The following is a 21,629-nucleotide window of genomic DNA, read 5'->3' as shown; positions in this document are numbered from 1 at the left end:
ACTCCTCCCTCGTGTGTTGTGGGTTTTTTTTAAGCTACTCTTCAGCACAGTCCTCTGACAAACTACAGAAACTGTGCAACTGCACAGGAAAAGCTAATAATAAGCATAAACAAGGAAGCTGCTTCACTTTTGTCCTCAAGTCAAATTAATAATTCAACAATCTGTCAATTCCTCTATAAGTTGTAGCTCCCAATAACCTTACGAAACACGTAGAGATTAGCGCAGAGGTCAGAAAATTGTAAATGATGTGGCTCAGATGTGTGATCTGGTTTCATAATTTGTACTCATGAACCATCTTGGCCAGCATAAAGCAGGACATTTCCTGAATCCAAACACCGTGGGAGCAAAAGGGCCTTCAGTTTATCTGACCTGAGAAGAGAAATAGCAGCCAGCACTTGGGTAACACTGGCAGCTAGATGGCAGGTTTTATTCTCTACAAGTACTATCAACGCCTGAGTCCAAAACATCTTAGAGGCCAGAGCCTCCCAGGCATGAAAGAGCCTGTGGACATCCAAAAAGTGGGTAGCTCACTTAGGACTGTAACATTTCCATGCAGAACCCTTGTGATGAAGCCAAGGCTCCTGACAACAAAACCACCATGTTTCAGTGATTTAGCAAGGGCTGTCAAACCCATGAACTGCTGCTGCTTCTCTAATTCATAGGGCACGGAACTGTCCTTCATCCAGAGATTTGCCCATCCAGCTTCCCAGCAGCCGTCCTAGAGCCAGCTGTTATCTTCTTCTGGAAGCACCTTAGTCTGCTTAGCCCTTACTTCATTATCTTTCCATATCCCAATGAAGGAAGAAGAAAAGCTGAAGTTAATCCTTTGCCTGTTTGTGAAGCAGGCACTAAATCTGTTGTATTTATTCCTGAGCCATCTATAACTTTCCTAGACTATTTTCTCTTGAGTAGTCCTATGACAAGACTGACTCAGAAATTATTTTGAGATAAGTTTTATCAGAACACTTCAACCATTATCCTGTTACATCATCTGAAGGGACGGGAAGCATGAAGGATGCCTTTCCATCTCCCCACAAAATGTTGTGCTTTAGTAACTTTCAGTGATTGAGGCAAACATTTTCAAAATAGGATACCCAGAGTTCAGTTTTCTAAGTCAATTTAAGTAAAATAAGCCTAAAAAACTTTGACCTAGATTTCAGGGGTATTGAATGCATTCAGCCCTTATAGCTCTGCAGCATACATAGTTAGAAAAACAGACTTTAAGGCATGTCAAACATGAATACAGACTAAACTTTGAAAATGTTGGTTTAAAGTCAAAATTTGAAACTGATCACAGAAGAAACCAGAGTCAGCTTGTGAAAATATTTTCTGTGCATTTTTTCTTAGCACATTTATGCCACGGCTGTATAAAGCATCATGCACGCAGCAAAGAGTTATTGAGTTATGGCTTCATTGGGTACATTCTTCTCTCTCTTTTGAAATAATTTTAAAAACTAACTTTAATATTACATTGCAGTGGGGGATCCATGTCCACAAATGTCCCCTCTTTGAAGCATAATCTATAATGGATGTGCTTTTAATCAGTGCCTTAGACATTGCGGAAATGTCACCAGAAGTACTAATGGACTATTAAATGTCCGCTATGAAATATACTGACTGCTTCCACTTAGCTGTGCTAACTCTTAGTTTCGTACATAATTCCTAGTGCTTGCAAGAGTGTGACACACGCACTTTGAATATTGCTCTAGTACCACAGCTGGCTTCCTTCCTTCTATAACTATTTTTACAGCACTTGCAGGAAATGTGCTCCTTTAGAAAGGAATGAAAAGAAATCTATACTTCTCTGTGGCACAGGTCCCAGCAGGCAGAGCTCTTATGCTTGTAATTGAATTATTCTAGCTTTCCCTTCAGTCTTCCAGGTACCAAGCTACAGACATAACTACTGGGCTTACAATAATTATTATTACCCCCTCACTGTAGGCAAACCAAGACAGTAAATTCAGAGTTGCATCAATTAAACTCAGATGGTACAAACAAGCACTGCAGAAAACACTGACAAACCACACTAACTTAGCACCTTACAAGAATGCCCATTATTAGTCTTTTCATTTTCTGCCTAGCTCCAAACTAGAGGAGTAAAACACTATGCTTAACCGACACAGGCGAGAAGAAAATCTCTTCTCTTGCCCTGTGGCCAAAACACTTTGCCAGTCATCTGCAAACTGAAAGACAACAAAGTAAGAGCTTCTCTTCCCTCCTCATCAGTGTAATTCAGAGCATCTGTAAACAAAAATTGTAAGAAATAGCAAAGGCAGCAAAGGATTCAACATTTAGAAATTTCCCATAGGGCTGATCCTTAATATTTACAGCCTCTAATATATTAGTACTGTGGCCACTTTACAATGATTTCCAATACTGTGCATTTCTATTATTCATTAATAAAATGTGGTTTTACTCTTCTGCAATGCACAGAGTTGTCCTTCAGGATGGCTGCGATGCATTAGATAGACTCCACCTTCCTCTGATTAATGAACGCAAGTGAGAAATACAACATAAAAACCAATGGATGCTCTAACCTACCTTGAGGTCAGAGACCTTACAGCACATCCACATTACGTAACACAACGTTGAGCAAGGACCTCAAGCTACTGCCAAGACAACCTGGTACTCATGCACAGTGGCATGCCACACTGAGGTAAGAGCTTGGTCCCAAAAGCAGTAGAGCAATGTCAGAGAGAATAAAGGTACCCACGAGGTCTACAAGCTCTGGCACAAGAGCCACAGATGAGCTGCTCCTCCTTCCAAAGGCAGGTTCATCTCCACCATTCCACGCCTAGTGTATGCACTATAGAATATGCTGCTCAAACTTACCACGTTCAAACTCGCAAGGTAGTTGGTGGCAACATCTGGCAGACAAACAGTATGCAATTCAAATCAAGTTTCTTTTCCTTCTGCCAGTCAGATGAGTTCTCTTCCACCTCATCTTGTTTTTCTCCCCAGTCTCAGGTACCCAGATACAAGGATTAAATAATTCTGAATATTTTACAGGAAAGCGTCATCTAATAATTCATTTTTGCAATTAAATCCACTATAGGCTTGCAACAGCTGGTATGAGTTGTCAGAATGTTCCCAGATTTGCTTGGAAAGACAAAAAGATTTTGCATTTAACTCAGCTAACAATTAAGCGGTTGGCAGTAAGTGTCCACAGAGTCCTGCAGAGGCCAATAAGCCTGAATTTAATGGAGTGGAAAAGAGAGAGGTAGTGAAAGGAGGCAGATCTTGTCACTGAAAGTATGACAAATGAGAAGGATGAACTTAACAGCAGTTTTACAAGGGACTAAAAGGAGCAATACAAGTGTAAACAAGAGGAGAAAGAAGCACATTACTGTACTAATGCTAAAAAGAGAAAGTCCCAGCTCAGGGCTCAGCTATGTGAAGAGGAGGCTGCTTGATGTTGTTTGTAGATCAATTTTGGAGCAGAATGCCATGGGTTATGCCTCTACATGGGTATACTATTTGGGTTTCATTTAGCAATCGTGTCTTGTTATTTAGCAACACAGATGCAGGACTTGCTGATTCATACAAGCCAACCCAGAACACAAAGTGTTTGGGTTCTCCCTTCCTGTTAAAGTCTTTGTTATTTACTGCCTGCAAGATTGCACTGAAGTTCCAGCCAAAACTCATTTCTGCTCTTTCCAATGTACATTCCAAATACAGAAAACATGGCACCACATCAAATGTTAAAGTAAGATCATTACCATCCAGCTGCCAAACAGTTTCTACAGGTTCAGAGTCAGAGAGTAAAACAGAAATCGTGAACAGTGGCTCACCAAAATCAGCTGACAAGTGTTTTCACACTTGTATTGCACTACAGTATCAGCATAGTGGGAGACATGGTGGTCTGCAGGACAAATAGATTTTACCATGGAAGGAAAAGGACAGATAAGGCAGTAGCTCATAACCCCAGGGCTACTCGAAGAGGACAGCATGCAGAACTGCAAAACAAGAAGAAAGACTCAGCGCAGAAAGGGCAGAATAATCCTTTGCCAACAGAACAATCCAGTAGCCTCCAGGAATGTTACTCACAATGTTAACCACAGCAGAGCCTGAGGACCAAAGCTGAGGCCCTATTGTGCTATGCAGCATAAAACCACTGACCAGCCCTGCAAAAACTTCTGCCATTCATTTAGACAGACAAGGGAAAGGCAACACAAATCTCACAAGCTGAGGGAAACACACAATGGCAGTAGTTATTTTAGCTCCAGAATTTGAGAAGCAGGTTTAGGTCAGAAGCATGTAATACAGTATGAAGAAACTAAAGCAATAACGACAAGGATAATTTTAATGAAATACTATAATTTAAGAAAACCTGGAAAGTTCTAAGGCAGCTGTAGGCAATAAAGCCAGGAAGGCTTTAGAATACAGATGTAAATCAGTTAGTTCAGTAATCTGGCAAATTTAAGGAAGTTCAGACTGAAAAGCTGAAAAGAATTCCACAGTCCAACCACCTTCAGGATTTGTTTGAGTTCTTGTATCTATTTAGCTGTTGCAGCTCTTTAAACTTTCCTAAACCCAAGGTGACCTTTAAAAAAAAAAAAAAACCACCCTGAAAAATTTGCCAGCACATACAAACATATTCTAAAACACGCTGTCCGGAACAAACAGTCTTCAGAACAGGGCACCAAATAGTCTCTATAATAAACTAAGAGCAAGTAGTCTGCTGGGAAACAAATCAGCCCATCTCATTTCAGCAGAGTAAAGGTGGCTGTCATGCTCCAGGGATGATGCGAACTGTGGGGTCTTTTCCTGAGCGACCCTTACTGGAAGCCCACCACTTTGTACCAGAGGGAACTGAGAGAGTTTCCAGGGTCAGAGAGGCAAAGCTTTGTACTGGCCCACTGCAAACCACAGAAGTACTCCCCTCCCTAGTCCCCGTGCTCCCTCAAAACATCCCTGAGAGCCAGAACCATCTGGACCACCAGCACATGCTCTCTCAGCCTTGTCTGCTACCTCTGAGTCTCCCCGAGCGTTCTTAGGCCCTCTTACGTTGTTTTCCATCTAAGGTTTGGGTAGGCATGTGCTATCTGGAACCAGCTGTTTCAAAATGGGATAGCTGGAGATTCAAAACTCCCCCAAAAGGTTGAGAAGAGAGACCTGTTTCAGGTTCCCATCTGTACCGTTATAGTGCTTTGGGGGCTCTGCAGCCAGCTAGGAAGCAGTACCACTAGAACGTACGCACACTCAACACTCTTCCTGATACAGGATTTATGAAGTGCTGTAGAAGACTTAAAAATGCTGTGAAAAACAAAGGTTACTATTTTATTTATAAAACAAGTAAACAGAGATGCAGCCCAAGAGGGGTGAAGGAGGGCCACATCCTACCATCCACACGGAAAGGCAGATGAAGCCAAGAGGAAAGCTCTGAGGACAAACAGGAGAGGGAGGGAAGTGATTGTCTTGCACAAGAGAGAAACCAGCCCAGGGCTGCGGCATGAAGCAAACCCTGGAAGGTGGAGACCGGGAACAAGCGTTTTCCTGCCAAGGACTGCTGTGAAAAGCAGCATTATGGAGTCAGAATATTGCAGAGTTGACACTTGGCTTCCACAGTCCAGACAAGCCTCCAAAATCTTCTAGCAGCTGATGAAACGAAGAGAGCAATGCCAGCCATATTCAGAAGTTTGCATTTGTTTAATTCTGTGCTTTTGTTCTGGAGCTATTTCAAAGCTACTGATCAAGAATTTAAACTATGATATGCTAGAGAATTTTATTTTTTTTTAAATTTTGTTTAGTGGTCTGACAAGTAGAAGGTGCACTGTAATCTACAAAAAAAAACCCCAAACCTAAATAAAATGGAGTAGATAAACCCTCTCAACACCTGCAAACTGGGACAAGTTTGGAAACCTCCACTCTTGCGTGTCTAACTCTTTAGACAGGTTCACATGCCAAGCCATAGTTACTAGGAAGAAAATTCAGTAGTCGCTAAAAGCCAGTACCATACTAAAAATAACTTAGAGAAGCAAGAGACTCTAGAAAACCTTAAGTGCTCTGGTACTTAACAATTATCTTCCCACTTAATTTTTTTAACCCTTAACAGTATACAGTGGTCATTGTGAACAAGCTGTTGAGGGCTCTTCCTAGACCAGATGTCTTGGATGCTTACAGGTCCTCTCCCATACCAAGGCAGAAAGTCTCATCAGCGATGGCTGCTTCACACTCGATAAGGGCAACTCTGACCATTACTCAATGCCTTGTGCACTTCTAGAGAGGCCAGGCAACTTTGTTAAACAAAATCAGATCTCCTAATCAACAATTTTGTCTCCGGGAACCTTTTCCTCTTTCATTTCCTCTCATGCTTCTCACCTCTCCCCTGCCTTTCATCGGTGTTCTTGCATCTTCAGAGAGCACAGAAGCACCGTTTCTTTAGATTGGCTACAGACAGGATTATCTCAGAATAAACTGCCCTCCTAGGATCACTTCAGTTGAATTACTGGATCTTCTGTTTATCATAAAACAACACTCAAATATTTTGAGATCTTAACTGCATAAAGACAGTTCTGTCAGTGAAAATATTTACAGTAGCCTCACTAATTGAGACTGATTTTAGCTTCCTGAATCTCGTTATGGTAAGCCGGGCACTGCTGCGGAAGGGAAACAAATAGGAGATGAATGAAAACAAACATGTAGAAACACAAACAACTGCATAGAGTGACATTAATCATTACAAAAAAAAATCTGTCAAAAACGTCTCTCTGACTGGCATCTATCAAAACATCTCAGCAGTTCGTCATTGCACAGTCACTGTTCAGACAGAGACAGAACAGGCAACAGTCAGCACTGCAAATCTCACGCAGTTCTGAATTTCTAGGTGAATTATTCTGTTTTTTAGAGCACTCCAGATATGGCTTGTTTCACAGCATATCTCTCCTCTTTCTCCTGGCCGGTCTGGAACCATCACTGTTCCCTCCTCCTCAGTGGGTGCACTGTCTGGCAGCTAGTTATGCAGAATGAAGTGCTGCTTCCCCTCTGTGTTTTCTGTCCAACAACCCACCAGAGATGGTAAACCACTGGAAATCAAGTCTTACTAACACAAAGAGGGAAAAAAACAAAACAAAACAACCCACCCAAAACTATTATCCCTATTTCCTCTCATTTCCTGTCTGGATATGGTTTAGGAGTCCTCCAGTTATAGCAAATCCTAATATTGCAGTACCGAAGAACCAGGTTCTCAGAGAGGAGACAGAGGTGATTGGCACTTCAAACCTTCCCCCCACAACTCCATGAGAAGCAGATGCCAGCCCTGGAAAGACTGAAGCAGAACAGCTCTCCCTTTCCTCGTAGAAAACATGACACTACTACTTACCTGCTGACATACCTTCCTTACTGAGCACAGGTAGAAAATTTTTCTGGCTGGCTAACACAGGTCTTCTGCCAGGACACCATGGTAGAGCAAGGCCAACTACTTCTTTACAGATGTGTCTACTCAGCCAAGTTTCTTTACCCTTGGCAGATGAGGAAACCCCCACGTGAAATGAGCAGTCACAGAGCAGAAGTAAACAAGCTTAGCATTTATAAACTATTTGGTATCCTGTTGTTCCATAAATAGTTATTATTACCCAGGAGATCAGATCTGTCTAGAGGAGAAGAAATGCCAGGTACACGTGTTGACTAAAATCCTCAACAAGGAAGGGGGGCGGGGAGGCAGGGTGTGTGTGGAACAGGGAAAGTTTGTGGTTTTCTTAATTTAGTTTTCTTTGCTTTAACTAGGACCTGTAAGCATACTTTGCCTCCTTTAAATTCTGGATATCCTTTCTCAACCGTTCCAAAAGCAGCAGGAACAAGTCCAGCAAAGACAGACCGAGTGCTGGCCTGTTCAAGAGAGGCTTGGGACCAGTGTCTTACTCTGCAGATGCTTAAACACAGACGCTGTTTTAAGAAACAAATCAAAAGCAAGAAGAGCCCGTTGCCACTGGCTCTAAGGAGTTGCCTGTTTGCCACAGCTTGCGTTAAGACTGCCTGGAGCTGGATACCACAGCTTTAAACACCTACCCATCCATCGGGTTACACGTTTACAAACAAATTCTTAAAATATAAACAAAACTTGCAGAGCAGATACATGCTGTGCTGCTTATCCTTAATTCACTGCCTAATGAAGCATCTGGTGTGATGTTGAACATCCCTGAGACCATTCCAAAGTTGGTCCTTTCTTTCCAAGATGGAGCCAGGCACCCTCCCACCATAGAGCTGTGGTCCTACGGACTTGCTTATGCTGCAGGTTCGAGGCCAGCAGTGCCTGGCCAGCCCAGGACCACACATCATAGACGCCAATGGTTGCTGCAGGGACAGGGAAAGCCATTGTGTCCCAAACAGCTTTCCCTTGCCTTTCATTTTCAGGTTATTTAACACTGTTCCACCCTTCTTGAAGGATTCATAGGAACTGTTTATATTTGGAAGAGCTCATCCACAGGCAAGTCTTCTGTCTCAGTGTAAACCTACTGTAAAAAAAAACCCCTGCAAACAACCAAGTCCAAAAATAAAGCCTCGTGTGACTAATACAGCATCACCTTCCACTAAAGACATCAGAGATTCCATAACGGAGGCAGGCCCAAAGTAAAACCAGATGCACACACACCTTTTTATTTAGAAAGGCAATAGGTAAAGCATTGTGGTTTGGTGCACAGGCATATTTATATATTCTTCTGGTTTCAGGCTCTCTGAGACCCCACAGAAGGTCACAGATACTTTAATCTGTTTCATCCCTAGATAAATTAACTCATTTCTCAGGAATCTCATTATCACACTGACATCACTTTCCGCAGTGCAAGTCTACATCTATTCCTAGGTACACCCTGGCGTAAACATGAATCTAGGCTGGCACAGCTGACAAACAGATTAGAAATATGATAAAATTGGTGTGACACAAATATCAGTTTAGAAAGGGGAAACCATGTAAACCGCTAAAATATTCCCCCCCCTCTTTTTTCCAGGAACAGCGGAAGACGTGTTATTTGAAACGCACACAATTCTGAAGCTTACATCAGTTATTTAGTCTTGGAAGAATAACAAATTAGCATGGCAGATGCAATGATTTTCAGGAAAATCACAATGAAACACTTCTCTTGAGAGCTGGACACAGTTTTTCTGGTTTACAAACTGGACACTGGAGTAAGCTACAGCCTGACTCACACATGGAAAGTTCCTGTGCAAGTAAATCAATGACTCAAAGTGCTTCAAGACAGAAGACAATGTGATCATTCTTAAAGGTATGGCAGATTGCACAAAAAGGAAACAACTTTTTTCTGAATGCATAGATCTTCAGAAATTTAGCAAAACAGAGGTAGCATTAAAAAACATAGTGAATAATACTAGTGAAATATGTCATGCCATTGCAGTCAGCTTCACTGCAGTATGCGGTAACACTCTTGCCTTGGTTTCCAGCATTACAAGGGAGTTGAGTTGAACCAGTATGCAAGAGTCCTTGTGAAACTACAGGAACTTCACAAGGCTACTGTGATCTCTGACACTATTGCAACAGTTACAGCATTGCTTCTATACTATTTAGCAATTAATTTATGGGTTTTATTTTGCTGCATGGTTAGCTGAGCATTTTACCTTAGTAAAAGGTACCAAGAAAATAAGTGCCAAAGGAGCTTACACTGCTCGTGCTGCAGTGGAGTCAGAGCTTCTGCAGTATTATCTGAACGACAGTCTCAAGGGACTTTTTACATTGCTACAAAGAGAATTTTTAATCTTTCCAGTTTTTACCTTCATCTGCCTAATATAGAGTCGGAGGGTTCCCCAGACTGTTTCTAATTTGGCCTAATAATCTTGCACAAATTATCAGACCTGCTTTTCATCCATATTCTTAGTCAGTGTAGGTTGGCTCAGTGACAGCATTTGCATGCACTGACACTCCTGAAATGTTTCAATAATGGAACAAAGCGTGACAGTAAGAGAGGAGGAGGGAAAGGTAGAAGAGGAAAATAAATTGACTTGAAATCTACCCAAAGATAGGAAACTTGATGGAAACCACCAGTAGGGAGTTTAGAAGGAACAATTATCCACTCTTGAAAACAATTCAGAAAACTCTGAGGGAAACTGCACACTTTTCTACGGCAAAAGGAAGTCACTGGTGACAGACAGCCTCAGAGATACCAGGGAACTTCTTGAGGCCCTGGGGCAATGATGGGCCAGACCAATAAAGATGAACTTTCAGAGAGTCGAAGTCAGAGTTTCTATTAAAAGAGAGATATGCAAAACCACTTTCTTAGAGGGATTTGAGGAAAAGAAAAGGTAAGACATGCATATCAAAACCACAGTGATATTACATACACTGTGTAACTTTCATGCTCACTGATATTTATCATTCTTCTCATTTAATGCTCACTGATATTTTCATTCACTCGAATGCATTTAGATCCTCAAGCAATCTTCGTTGCAAGATTCCTCCTGAAAGTTAAACATTCTTATTGGTATAGCGTTAGAGCAGATGGGCCACAGCAACAGAGCCCAAACATACATACACAATAAAATAGGCTTATTTGGTGCACGGATTAAGTTTATTGTTCCTATTACAATTATTATGATCATGCAAACACAGTTACTTATTTGTACATTTGCAAAGCCGTCCCTTATTTTTTTGCTTGAAGTTCACCGTTTAGAAAACTGAAGTCTGGAATACACACACACGAAAAAAAAAAAAAAGGCAAAACCAAAACAAAAAACTCCATCCTGTTCCCACTCTGGCATACGACGCAGTGTACTCATACTGAGGCAAACGCGCATATGCTCTGCACCTTTTTCAAAGCCAGAAAGGCACACGCTCTGTAACGTCCATGTGTTCGTATTCCAGCTTTCATCTAACAGTCTCACTTAATTCAGAAGTCACGAAAAGGAATCTGAAGACAAACTTTTCAGGCACAAAGCCTGCACATCACATGGATTCACACGCTTTTTTTTTTAAAAAAACCTCTCTCAAGAGGTTAAGTATGAAAGATTTCAGCTCCAAAAATGGATCTGATGTAAAATCTACTGTCATGATTGGCACACAGGAATTCCATGTACTACTTTGCACTTTTTTTTTTTTTTTAATATTAGAAAATCAATGTGGGATAGAGAGAACAACTTGCACGAACTGAAGGTGAAACCAGATCCCTACCTCCTGAGCAACAGCTCACCATACCTCTGCCCTGGTGCCCAGACTGGCTTACGGAAATTTTGCAGCCCCATCACCTTAGCTCTTCGTTCCCAAGTTGCACCCTTGGCGAGGTCTGTATAATGATTTGGTAATTCCATAAACTGGATCAGTGAACTGATCTGGATTAAAAATAATCTTGCACAAAATGAGTAGATGGATGGGGGAGGGAAAACTCACATTCAGACAGAAGGATTATTTTACTTATCCAGTTTATTGCCCTGCCTGCAGGCAGTTATGCTAGCTCAGGTAATGGAGCAGCACAAGCGGCAGCATGAACTCCTTAAGCGACGTGCCATGTAGAAAAGGAGATGCAGACACAGAACCTGAGTTTTGCTTTTGTTTTTTTAACCTACTCTTGCATTATTCCCCATCTATTTCAACCTGACTGCAGCAGCATGCACATCTTCAGAGGCTGCCAGAAGTGAAGAAATGAGCTGTTGCCATGGAAGTTTGATTTGAAGTATGAGCTCCAGTTGGTTAATCAGTGCTATGAGTTTAAGAGCTAGTAGTGAAGTTCTGTGTACACAGTTTCATCTGCTTATCTCTGGAATTACGTTCCCGATCATTGCTGTCTACAAAAAAAAAAAAAAAAGGCAAGCAGGGAATCTGTCACAGATAAATTAGTTATTCAACCACACTTTAACAGAGCCTTGGTTACCATCACTTCGGTACCAGAGGTTTGCAGCACTCTGAACATGAGTTACCAAAAGTTGCCTCTTAATCTCAGCTTCTTCCTGCAGACAAGGCAGGTGGAAGGAACTGAAGCAGTCAAGGTGTTGTGAAAAGAGATCCAATTGCCCCAGTTATAAATAAGAACAACAGCTCAGACAACAATCCTAGTTTGAACATTAAAAGCAAATGTCTCCTAACAGACTGTGCTGTATTTCACTTAAGTACAGCCAGCTGTGACAAAATATTTTGCGAGAAAACACACTTTTCACCTTTAGGCAGAAGTGTGCGAGATTTAAGACTCTCAAATGAGCACGTGACAATAAAACAAACATAGGAATTATACCTGTTGTATATTCTGACCCAATTCTGTCACTCAAAATCTACATTAATATATATATTTAAAAAATCCTCTTTGTAAGTGCCTTCAAATTGTATATAATACCAAACACATTAACTGCAGAGGTGAAAAAGTGAGAAAATTTCCACTCCAGAACCAAAATATAAGGGAGAAAAAAAGCACTACTTCATAAAAATCCCAAGGAAAGAATGGTAGAGCAGTGCAAAACGCTCCCTTTGCCAGCCGTGACGGTGGGTCAGCAGCCGACCGCATGGCAAGATGCATTACTGGAAAAGCCACGGAGCTCTGGGTGGGGAGGTGCTGCCCAGACACCAGAAGTGATTCGAGGAGCATTAGAGCGTGCGTGCTTTGGCTCGCACGTTTGTTTAGCCTGGGTTTTACAAAACACAGAATAAGAAGGTGACAGGAGGTAAACGTGAGCAGCAACATGTTCTGATGCCCCTGGCACGAGCCAGGCACTGAACGGCTTTGAGCTTGGAGAAACAGCAAACACCGACAGCTTAACTGACCAAGGCACCATCAATTCCTCTTTCATCTCTCTTTTCCCCTCCTCCCAGTCCTGAACTCTTTTAGCCAAAGTTAACCAAGGAACCGAGGGAAGCTAATGATGTTCAGCACTGCTCAGGAGAAAATACACCTGCATCAACTTGTCCCTGCAAATTCAAACCTCAATAATGCAACAAGTATTTCCTTTGTCTTTGCTGTGGGGATAGGCAGAATAAGCAAGATACAGGATCTGAGGGGAGTCACAATGAAGACTCCAAGTCAGTGCTGCAGCACCCTCAAACACCCTTCTGGGCAACGGCATATTCAAATTGCCTTTCCCAGCAGTTACTGGGTTGCCAAATGTAACTTTGAGCTCTGAAACAATCTCTGCCATCATCGCATGCTGCTCCTGAATGCACAAGCACAGAGCAGAGATTTAAAGAAGGGACGGGGTTTGAGCACTCCCGTTCCTAAAGAGGAGTACTCTTGTTTTGAAGGAAAGCAGAAAGTCTTTCTCACAGCAGCATCTGGGATACAGAGACTCTGACTTCAGTGGGAGCCTCGAGAAGTGACCACTCTTTCATTGGACACAAGCCACTTTCACAGTTAAAATTAACAAAATGAACCACTTCAGTGTATTTCAAAAAGAGATGTTATTTAGAAGACTAAAAAACCCCTACGATCAATAAGTAATCCAGCATATATATACCATTTTATATCTCTTCAAAAATTAAGAGATAATACCCACTGCACCTGAAGAAACCGCAAAATACACAGCAGACGGATCATGCTAAAGTCAGGGGATAGTTTCGAATTCCCCCAGCAACCCTCAGTGGCAAACTAATTATCCAGCCTATTAATTCAGTGAGCTCTCACGAACCACATGAAGCTGCCATCCTTTGGCTTCCTCTGCTCTCCTTAAATAGTTAATCACAAAGGAAGCAGCCGTCACCTGCGCTGACAGTCTCTAAGCACTGAGCTCATGCCCTGTCACTTCAGTACAAGCCCTTGCTGGGTACAGCAGTAATTCACGAGGCGCCGAGACAGCCAAGCATGAATAAAATCAGATCTGAGCAGAGGGTTAAAAATTCTCTTTAAAAAATATTTTTTCTGAATATCTAAGTAACAAAGCAGGAAAGCGTGGAATGGAAAGATGCTCTTGTGTGCTTATTGTAAGAGGCACAGCTTCCTGGATGGGGATATAGAAATGAATGGGGAAGTAATTGGGATGAGGGGACCATGTTTTTAAATTAACCTGACCCCTACTCAAGCCCTTGCTAAAGCTCCAGTTCCACCTGAAGCCCCTATCCCCTATTTGCATGTAAGAAATTTTTTTTCCTACAGTATAAAAGCTGCATAAACTATACCTGCAAGACAGGAATGGCAAATAAATTTTTGCCAAGCTCTGGTATCAAGGAGACAGCAGTCTACCCTGAACACCCCAGAGAAAGGCCTTCTGGAGCTGTCCCAGCTATACACAACCGGCATGTAGAAGTGGAGAAACACACAGGCATCTATGACATGCAATACTAAGGGAAAACTAAACATCAGAAAAAAAACCCACAGCAGACTGACTTGAGAGAAAGCCCCTGAAATTTCTATGGCTGGCTTAAATCCGTGTCATCCATTCTCCGCTGATATGAAAGCTTAAAAAATTTTGAACTTTATGTACAAAGAAACAATTCAGCATGAAAATATAAACCCAGAGTAGTTTACAGGAGACCTATTTTTCCTCAGAGTGAAGAGCGGGCTGAAGTATTGAAAAATAAGCAAAAAAACCCCAAACTTACTGTGAAGACAATGCTAATTGCGAATCGATAGAAAGTTTGCACCAAGATAATTAAACAAATGGAACTAATTTTGTTTCCGAACTGACTTGAAGTCTGTGACTCCTATAAGACTATTTCTTAGTACCAATTGACTAGAAAGAGATGTTTATGGTCATATCCTTGGTGCTAAAAAGTCTTATGTATCTGAATCACAAATGTAAAATTCACTGTTCTGGTCACAACACCTAGAAATTTGTTGTATATTGAACTTGCCCTTTCCCCCTTATTCTAAAATCTTTTCAGATACACTTTATCTTTCTTTAAATACTTCTTTTCTACGTTCTCTTACCAAACACAGATTCACAAGTCTGCAGGCTGCAGACATTCCTCCTCTATTTACCGCCTCCTCTAATTTCTAGTATTAGCTGCCAACTTACGAGAGCTTGCGGTTGGAAAATTGTCAGTAGCTGAACTGTCCCGGGCTGGCATGTCAGCGGCAAACTGTGGGCAGAGGTCTCCTTTCTCATTTGATAAAGAATAGGGCATAGAAAGAACTGTACACAGGCAGCATCGTTTCCACAGTAAGGCCAGACACGCAGGAGACTGCAGCGTTACCACTGCAAACACAAGTCAGTGCCTTCTACAGAAAGGTCAAAGCATTAGCTCCAGACTTGTAGGTGACCTCAGACCTGCTAAAAATAGTCTAATTCACCGAACATAGTAGTCTAATTCACTGACCTACTGACGCCATTTTACTAAAGACGCTTGTCATTTTCTTTGTATCATTCCGAAACCAGTACCCCTACTTCAGGCACTTTGAGTCATCATCTAATGTTGGGAGGTTTGCAAGAGGCAGAATCGTATTGTCCCAGAAAGTGAAAAATTAGATAACTCCTTTGTTTACAGTGAGCAGCAGACGCAGCTCAGCTAGCCTGCTCCTACACATGCAGTACTGAGATCATACACCCGTTTCTCTTGGTGGGGAGCCGCTGTCATGATTCAGATTACAACATGTTTTTCTGAAGCCACGCCAGTCTGCCTTTAAGGCATAATAATTAAAAACCCAGAATCAAACAAAACAAAACCACAGGCATGGGCACAATGGATTACACCAAACGCCTATTTTACCCAATACTTGATGCTGTGTCCATTGGCCAGTATTTCAGTAAACAGCCTAAGAAACAGGGACTATATAAAGCTACACTCTGCCCTCAATATCCATTTAGGTTCCAGCCTGCTGTAACAGAGATTTCCGCACCTGTTTCAGAATCCTTACAGTCAATAGAACCTGACAATATTTTTTTTTTTTTTTTCATCTTTTTCCCACTATGGAACTCATTCTCAGAAAAAGGTAACCGGAAATAGCATGAAATAGCACTTGCTTTTGTTTATTTTAAAGCTGGTGCACGATATCTACGTTTAATACCTCTGAATCTTGTACTGAAAGAAGCAATCATCTAAACATTTTCTCCATGTCGTTCACTATGTTAAACATACCTATGAATACCCTTTGCTTGCTCTACCTCAAACTGGAAAGTCTAAGTGTATTCAATCTTTCTGAGCATGGAAATAGCTCCATTTTTATTACCACTATACATACCTAATTCCTCTAGATCTGTTTCAAAATTAGTTGAAGAGAATTAAACGTGTTATCGAAGATAGAGGCACGAAGGATATTTATACAGTGGTATAACACATTCTTGGGTTTTCTGCATTTATCTCCTAATATGTCCATGTTCTTTTAACTGTCGCTGGTCAGTAAGTCAGAGAACCATCCACAATAATTCCAAGATCTCTTTCCCGATTTGCAAGGCATAACTAAGTCCATCATTAGTTGTCTGATCAATCTTCCCAACAAACACTACCTTACATCCATCACAACTGAGTTTGGCCTATGGTTTTGCTGCCCCATCACTTAGCACTGTGAAATCCCTCTGACATTCCTCACAGTCAGCTTTTGGTCTTGCTACCTGGAAAAATGTGTCATTCTTCATCCTCCATTCCAGACAGCTTATGAGCACTTTGAACAGCAGAGACCCCAGCACATATTCTCCAGAGGACTCCACGGGTAACATCCCTGTATTGTGCAATCTTATTTTTTTCCATATAGTTTTCAATCTTTACCTTAACCACTACAGGATTACACCAGTTTACTTTCCCAAAAGTCTCTGAATTATTTTTTTTTTTTAAGAAATCCAGACATATTGTATTAGTTAAATGACCTTTATCAAATGCTTATCCAGTCACTCAAACAACATGAGCAGATGTACAAGGCAGGACTTCCTGCTGCAGAAGACAACTTGACTCCTCTCTATCATCACCTTTATTCCTGTGAACAAACACTAATTCTACTTTTTTTTTTAATAGTTTCTGCCACGGTGCCTAATATAGAAACCAGGCTCACTACTAGTTTCCAGTTTCCCAAAGGCTTCATGGGCCCCTCTTGAAAAGCCTGACACGTTTACTGCTTTTCATTCTTCCATTCTAAGGCCAATTTAAGCAATGATTATACACAACCGTGTGCAACTCGGCAACTTCACTACTGAGTTCTTCACAAAGTGAGAATTTTTCCTAACAATCTATTGTGCCGATTTGCTTCAAAATGTCAACCTTCTGTCAGCTTTCCCCAGCTTGTCCCCCAGAAAGGAAGGCTCCACGTGGGAACTGTGCAGCCGTGAACAGCAATGCAAATAACTTCTCTGCTATGGCTTGAACTTCCCTGAGCTCACATGTAATATTATGACCGTCTATCAGCCCATTGGGATCTCTGGCAGGCTTTCTGCTTTTGACAGTTAGAGAAAAAGCTTTTTTTTTTTTTATGCCTTTATAAAAATGTTCCTCAACATTTTTTTGGCCTATCATATTATGGTTTATATTTAGCTTGCCAAAGTTAATGCTCTTTCCTATTGTCCTCATTTGGATACAACTCCTGCTTCAGAAAGATGACTTATTTCTTGGAGTCGTGTTTACTTTACTGTTTAAGCGCGTCCTTGTTCATTTTTGTGGCTTTCCTTCAATCTCTTATTTCCCCTCCTTTCTTGGACTTTCACCATCAAAACTGGACACAATATTCTAGAAGTCTTGGGTTGTGGGGTTTTTGGAGGGTTTGGGTTTTTAATTTTAGAACAGTGCTACACACAAAATTTCTCAACGTTTTTGTTGAGAATTTTGTTGAGATTACATGAAGCTTTCTCTATGTCTGTTTCCAAGACAGAGTTTTTCTGTCTTGAAGGTATAATCTGCATTTGTTCCTCCCAGATGTCTTACTTCATATTGGATGTATTAACATATATTTTGTTGGACTGTGGCCATTTCAATCACGCAGTCCAGATTGTTCTCTAAAAGCAACCAATCCTTTATTTAGTACTCTCCAATAAGAGCATCATCTGCACACTTAACCTATTATTTTTTCCAGCTACGATTATTGATGAAGGCATCCCGTATTGCTAGAATGAGAACTGATCAACTGAGGACCTCATTGAAAAAAAAAAAAAAACCCCACACCATTTAGTTCTTTCCTTACCAGCATCCTTATTTTGAGATTTCTCAGGGCATTGCTCTTTTATCCATCTAGCACTTGCTTATGCTTAATAAAGTCTGAACTCACATTTTTATCATTCAAGAAGCACTTACCAAGAAGAGTTACATCCTCTGAAAAATATTTATTCTATCTCAACTATTTCCACCGTATTTTGCCTATTTACATTTAAAATTGCACTAAAAAAAGTCAGGAACCTTTAGAATGGGAAAACATTTATTCATTTTATTCATGCTTGAAAACAGCCAAAGCAACTTTATCCAAATAATAAAAAAAAAACCCAACAAAACCACACATTTTGTAGCAAAGACCAAGCCTGAAAAATGTCAGCCACAGAGATGATGTTTTCCTAATGATACAAGCAACTGAAAACAAAAGCTAGAATAAAAGAAGTCATGCAGCTCAAATTTTTAAATCAACAGCCAAGCTAATTTGGCTTTAAGAGTTCTAAACATATTAAATTATGACACCTGGCTTGGCAATACTAACTTTGCATAGTTCTTTGAGTATGAAAGAAGTTTCACAAGAGAAAGAATCTTAAGCGTAGAATGGAGTTCTTTGCAGAACTACTAGTCAGCCATCCTTACACCAGTCCCAGGTAAAATAACGAAATATCTAGCACTGAATTCAATTAATAAAGAATTAAAGGGCATCCTCAAAAAAAACGTCAACCTTAGTAAGGTTTAGGGTTCATGTTAGGGAAGCAACTGAACATAAAACCCCAGCAAGATGCTGTCATTAGAACTATGAATATGATTTTTCAACATATGAAGAAAAGAACAACCACCTAGTTAGACTAAAGACAAGTTACTACCTCTTTGCATGGTATTAGCTACTGGGAGATTTGTTAAGTAAAAACAGCAATCTGTAAGCAGCTACTGAGGAAGAGAACAAATAACACTTTGAATTCTAGCAGACAAAAAAATCTCCTTCTTGAAGCCAAATTCTTCAATAAATTTAAAATTAGATTAGTATTTTTTAAATAATTAGTTTTTCCGTAGGAATAACGTAGAACATTATCACCAGATTCTCTATCAATTGAAATCTTGTAAATCGAGTTAACTAGCCTGTGATCCATGATGAATTTACTGGAAGAAAACATCATGTACTGTGTCATGAAACAAATCAGGATAAAGGGACCATTAATGGTATTTTTCTGGCCTTAATAACTGTACTAAACAGTCTTCCTTCTTCAGTGTATATAATTTCTCCCTGCAGAATCAATATGTAACAACAGCCATGCCTTGGAAAGGGCAGTTAGGTTTCAGCTGATTAAAGAAAGGACGGCTTTAGGTTCAGACATCTTACCACAGTCATATTACCTTATATTCCTGTTCTATACTATTTACATTTAATATGTACACAAACACAGATTTAAAAGCACTCCAAGTTCTCAAAACAAGAGGATGATAATGTATCTACCTTTGGTTCTAGTATTTATTTATATTCGATCCAGAGTTCCAACATTCACACAGAAGATAATACTGATAATTGTTTGGTTTACACTGGTGATGGAGAACACAGTCTCAGTGCTTAGTGTTTTGTTTTGTTTTTAAGGCCTGGCTGTAGTATCTGCTGGTTACAAGGCAATGTCAGATTTTTAATTTTAAAAGTTTGCTGATATCACGTTTGCTAATAAAAATAATCAAAGAAGATATCATCAGTTTCAGGCTTGGCCTGTAGTCACCCAACCTAACCTCTATCTGTGCAAGTCATGGAAATTCCCTCCTCAAAAGAAACAAAATACATCTTTTAGAAAAGTACCAGTTGTGTTAAAAAGTCCACAACTCTTGCCAAAGAGATCACTGCACTAGAACATCTTTTCCATGTGCAGTAGAAGCTTGTACAAAGGTCAATAACCGTTTGGTCAAATTTTCCATTTGGTGAACCAAACTGAGCCTTGAGCCTCAACAGTATAACTTTCTTGCCAATCTATTTTCTGAATTGTCTTCCAGCAACTCTGTATACTCCTTGAAACGCAGAAGCCACATGGTGCATTAAAGAAAGCCGTAAACCAAATTTAAAGATAAGTTTTGGTTGATCTGTTATGATTACGTCTCTCATTTCTATTTTCTCTATTTCTGAGAGCTATTAAACAGTCCACCCTTTCAGAAGGAAACAAATTCTGAAGAAATTAGTAACACTTCAGCTAACAATAATTCCTCAACACAGTAAGATGCACAATTTGTTAATAAAATGTCTTAGACTCTTTGGAAAACACTATTGCAAAGCTTCCAGGCACCCAAGGGATGCTTTATCCTATTCTTCCAAGTAAAAAAAAAAAATAAAACCCACACTTTACCACTCCAGGTAACTTGATCTGTCACTTCATGACCAAACCTTCCTAAAGCTGACATCATCTGGTTCCAGCAGCGAGCTTGACTGCACATCTGTATCATGCATTGACAATATAATTTGTTTTATTAATTCAATACACAGAACTCTTTACTCTTTGAGCAAGCTCCTAGTCAGACTAAAATCAATTAAGCCATTGCCACTGACCACTCAGCCCAGAATTTTAACATCAGTGTCCCCCGGAACCTGTCAAGCAACAGAGTAATTACACTTTTCAAGATAATCTCAGCAGACCACCCACCTTGAAGGATGAGAAGTCATCAGAGGAATAGGGAAAAAAATCTCACAGTAAAGTAATTACTTACTTTGGAAAGATGACAGTCATGAGCGCTGATGCATACCCAGGCTTGCACGCTCCCTCAGAGAAATTTGCATACTTTGATGCCAATTCTGGAGGCCTGTGAAAAAATACATACAGAGTCAGGACTCTCTTGGCCATCAAGTGGCTTTTGCAATCATCCAAGTTCTTTTTTTACTTATAGCTTTTCTCAAAAAGAGCTGTGAGGAATAACAGAAAAGAGATAGGTATTTGTTGCAATATAGCATCACAGAAGAACAACAAACAAAGAACAGGGTTAAAGATATCTGAAATACCACTAAACTACCACTTTTGCTGAAAGATTTTAATACCTAGGAAGGTAAAGCTCACGGAAGAAAAATATCAAGATACCATTTTAGACTTCAGCCTTTCGAAAGGTAGAAAACATAAACAGCACTTTGCTTCAGCTATTTTTCTAAAGCATGGTCAAAGTTAAAATCATAGAAAAGTATTATTTAGAATATTATTTAGAAGATACCTTTTAAGCATTTGAAACAAACTGCCGAGCAGTTCTGAAGGGTTATCAAGGGATGCATGCTTTCAACACCTGGAACTGATGACACTGCTGCTGTTCTGTTGAGATGTGTCTTAATTCAGCTTGACTAGTGACTTTGGGGCCAAATTCAGAATATTGCGCTTTTTTCATTTAGCTTTTGTACGGAAACAGGATTAGCAACTCAAAAAAAGATATTTAAGTCCTGTACGTACTTTTACCATAGATCTACTGAGTGACCTGGAAAAAAACATTTAATTTTATTTATGTCCCTATTCACCACCTGCAAAATTTTTACACTCGTCCATTTCATGAAAACATTATAAGAGTTAACACATTTGTGCTTTCAGAGTAACATTAGATATCTTACTGTCTCAGTCACACTATGAGAATTATTAATATTCCTTAAAAAAAAAAAATGCATTCACAGTTGCATGCTCAACATTCAGTGGAAGCTGCAAGTGTTAACTACTGCAAAGAGTCG

At 40.3% G+C, this 21,629-nt stretch overlaps 1 protein-coding gene across 1 annotated transcript in view; it reads right to left on the bottom strand.

Annotated features, from left to right (window-relative positions):
* The window catches only part of ST3GAL3 (ST3 beta-galactoside alpha-2,3-sialyltransferase 3), a 184,252-nt gene that overhangs the window by 93,961 nt on the left and 68,662 nt on the right, over window positions 1-21,629 (bottom strand). The window contains 1 exon segment of the mRNA XM_086617229.1: window positions 20,639-20,731. Within this exon segment, the coding sequence (XP_086473355.1) occupies window positions 20,639-20,731 (93 nt within the window).

Source organism: Tauraco erythrolophus, chromosome 10 (assembly GCF_009769465.1).
Source record: "Tauraco erythrolophus isolate bTauEry1 chromosome 10, bTauEry1.pri, whole genome shotgun sequence".
In the NCBI taxonomy this organism is placed as follows: Eukaryota; Metazoa; Chordata; class Aves; order Musophagiformes; family Musophagidae; genus Tauraco; species Tauraco erythrolophus.
This window is presented reverse-complemented; position numbering and strand designations above follow the sequence as displayed.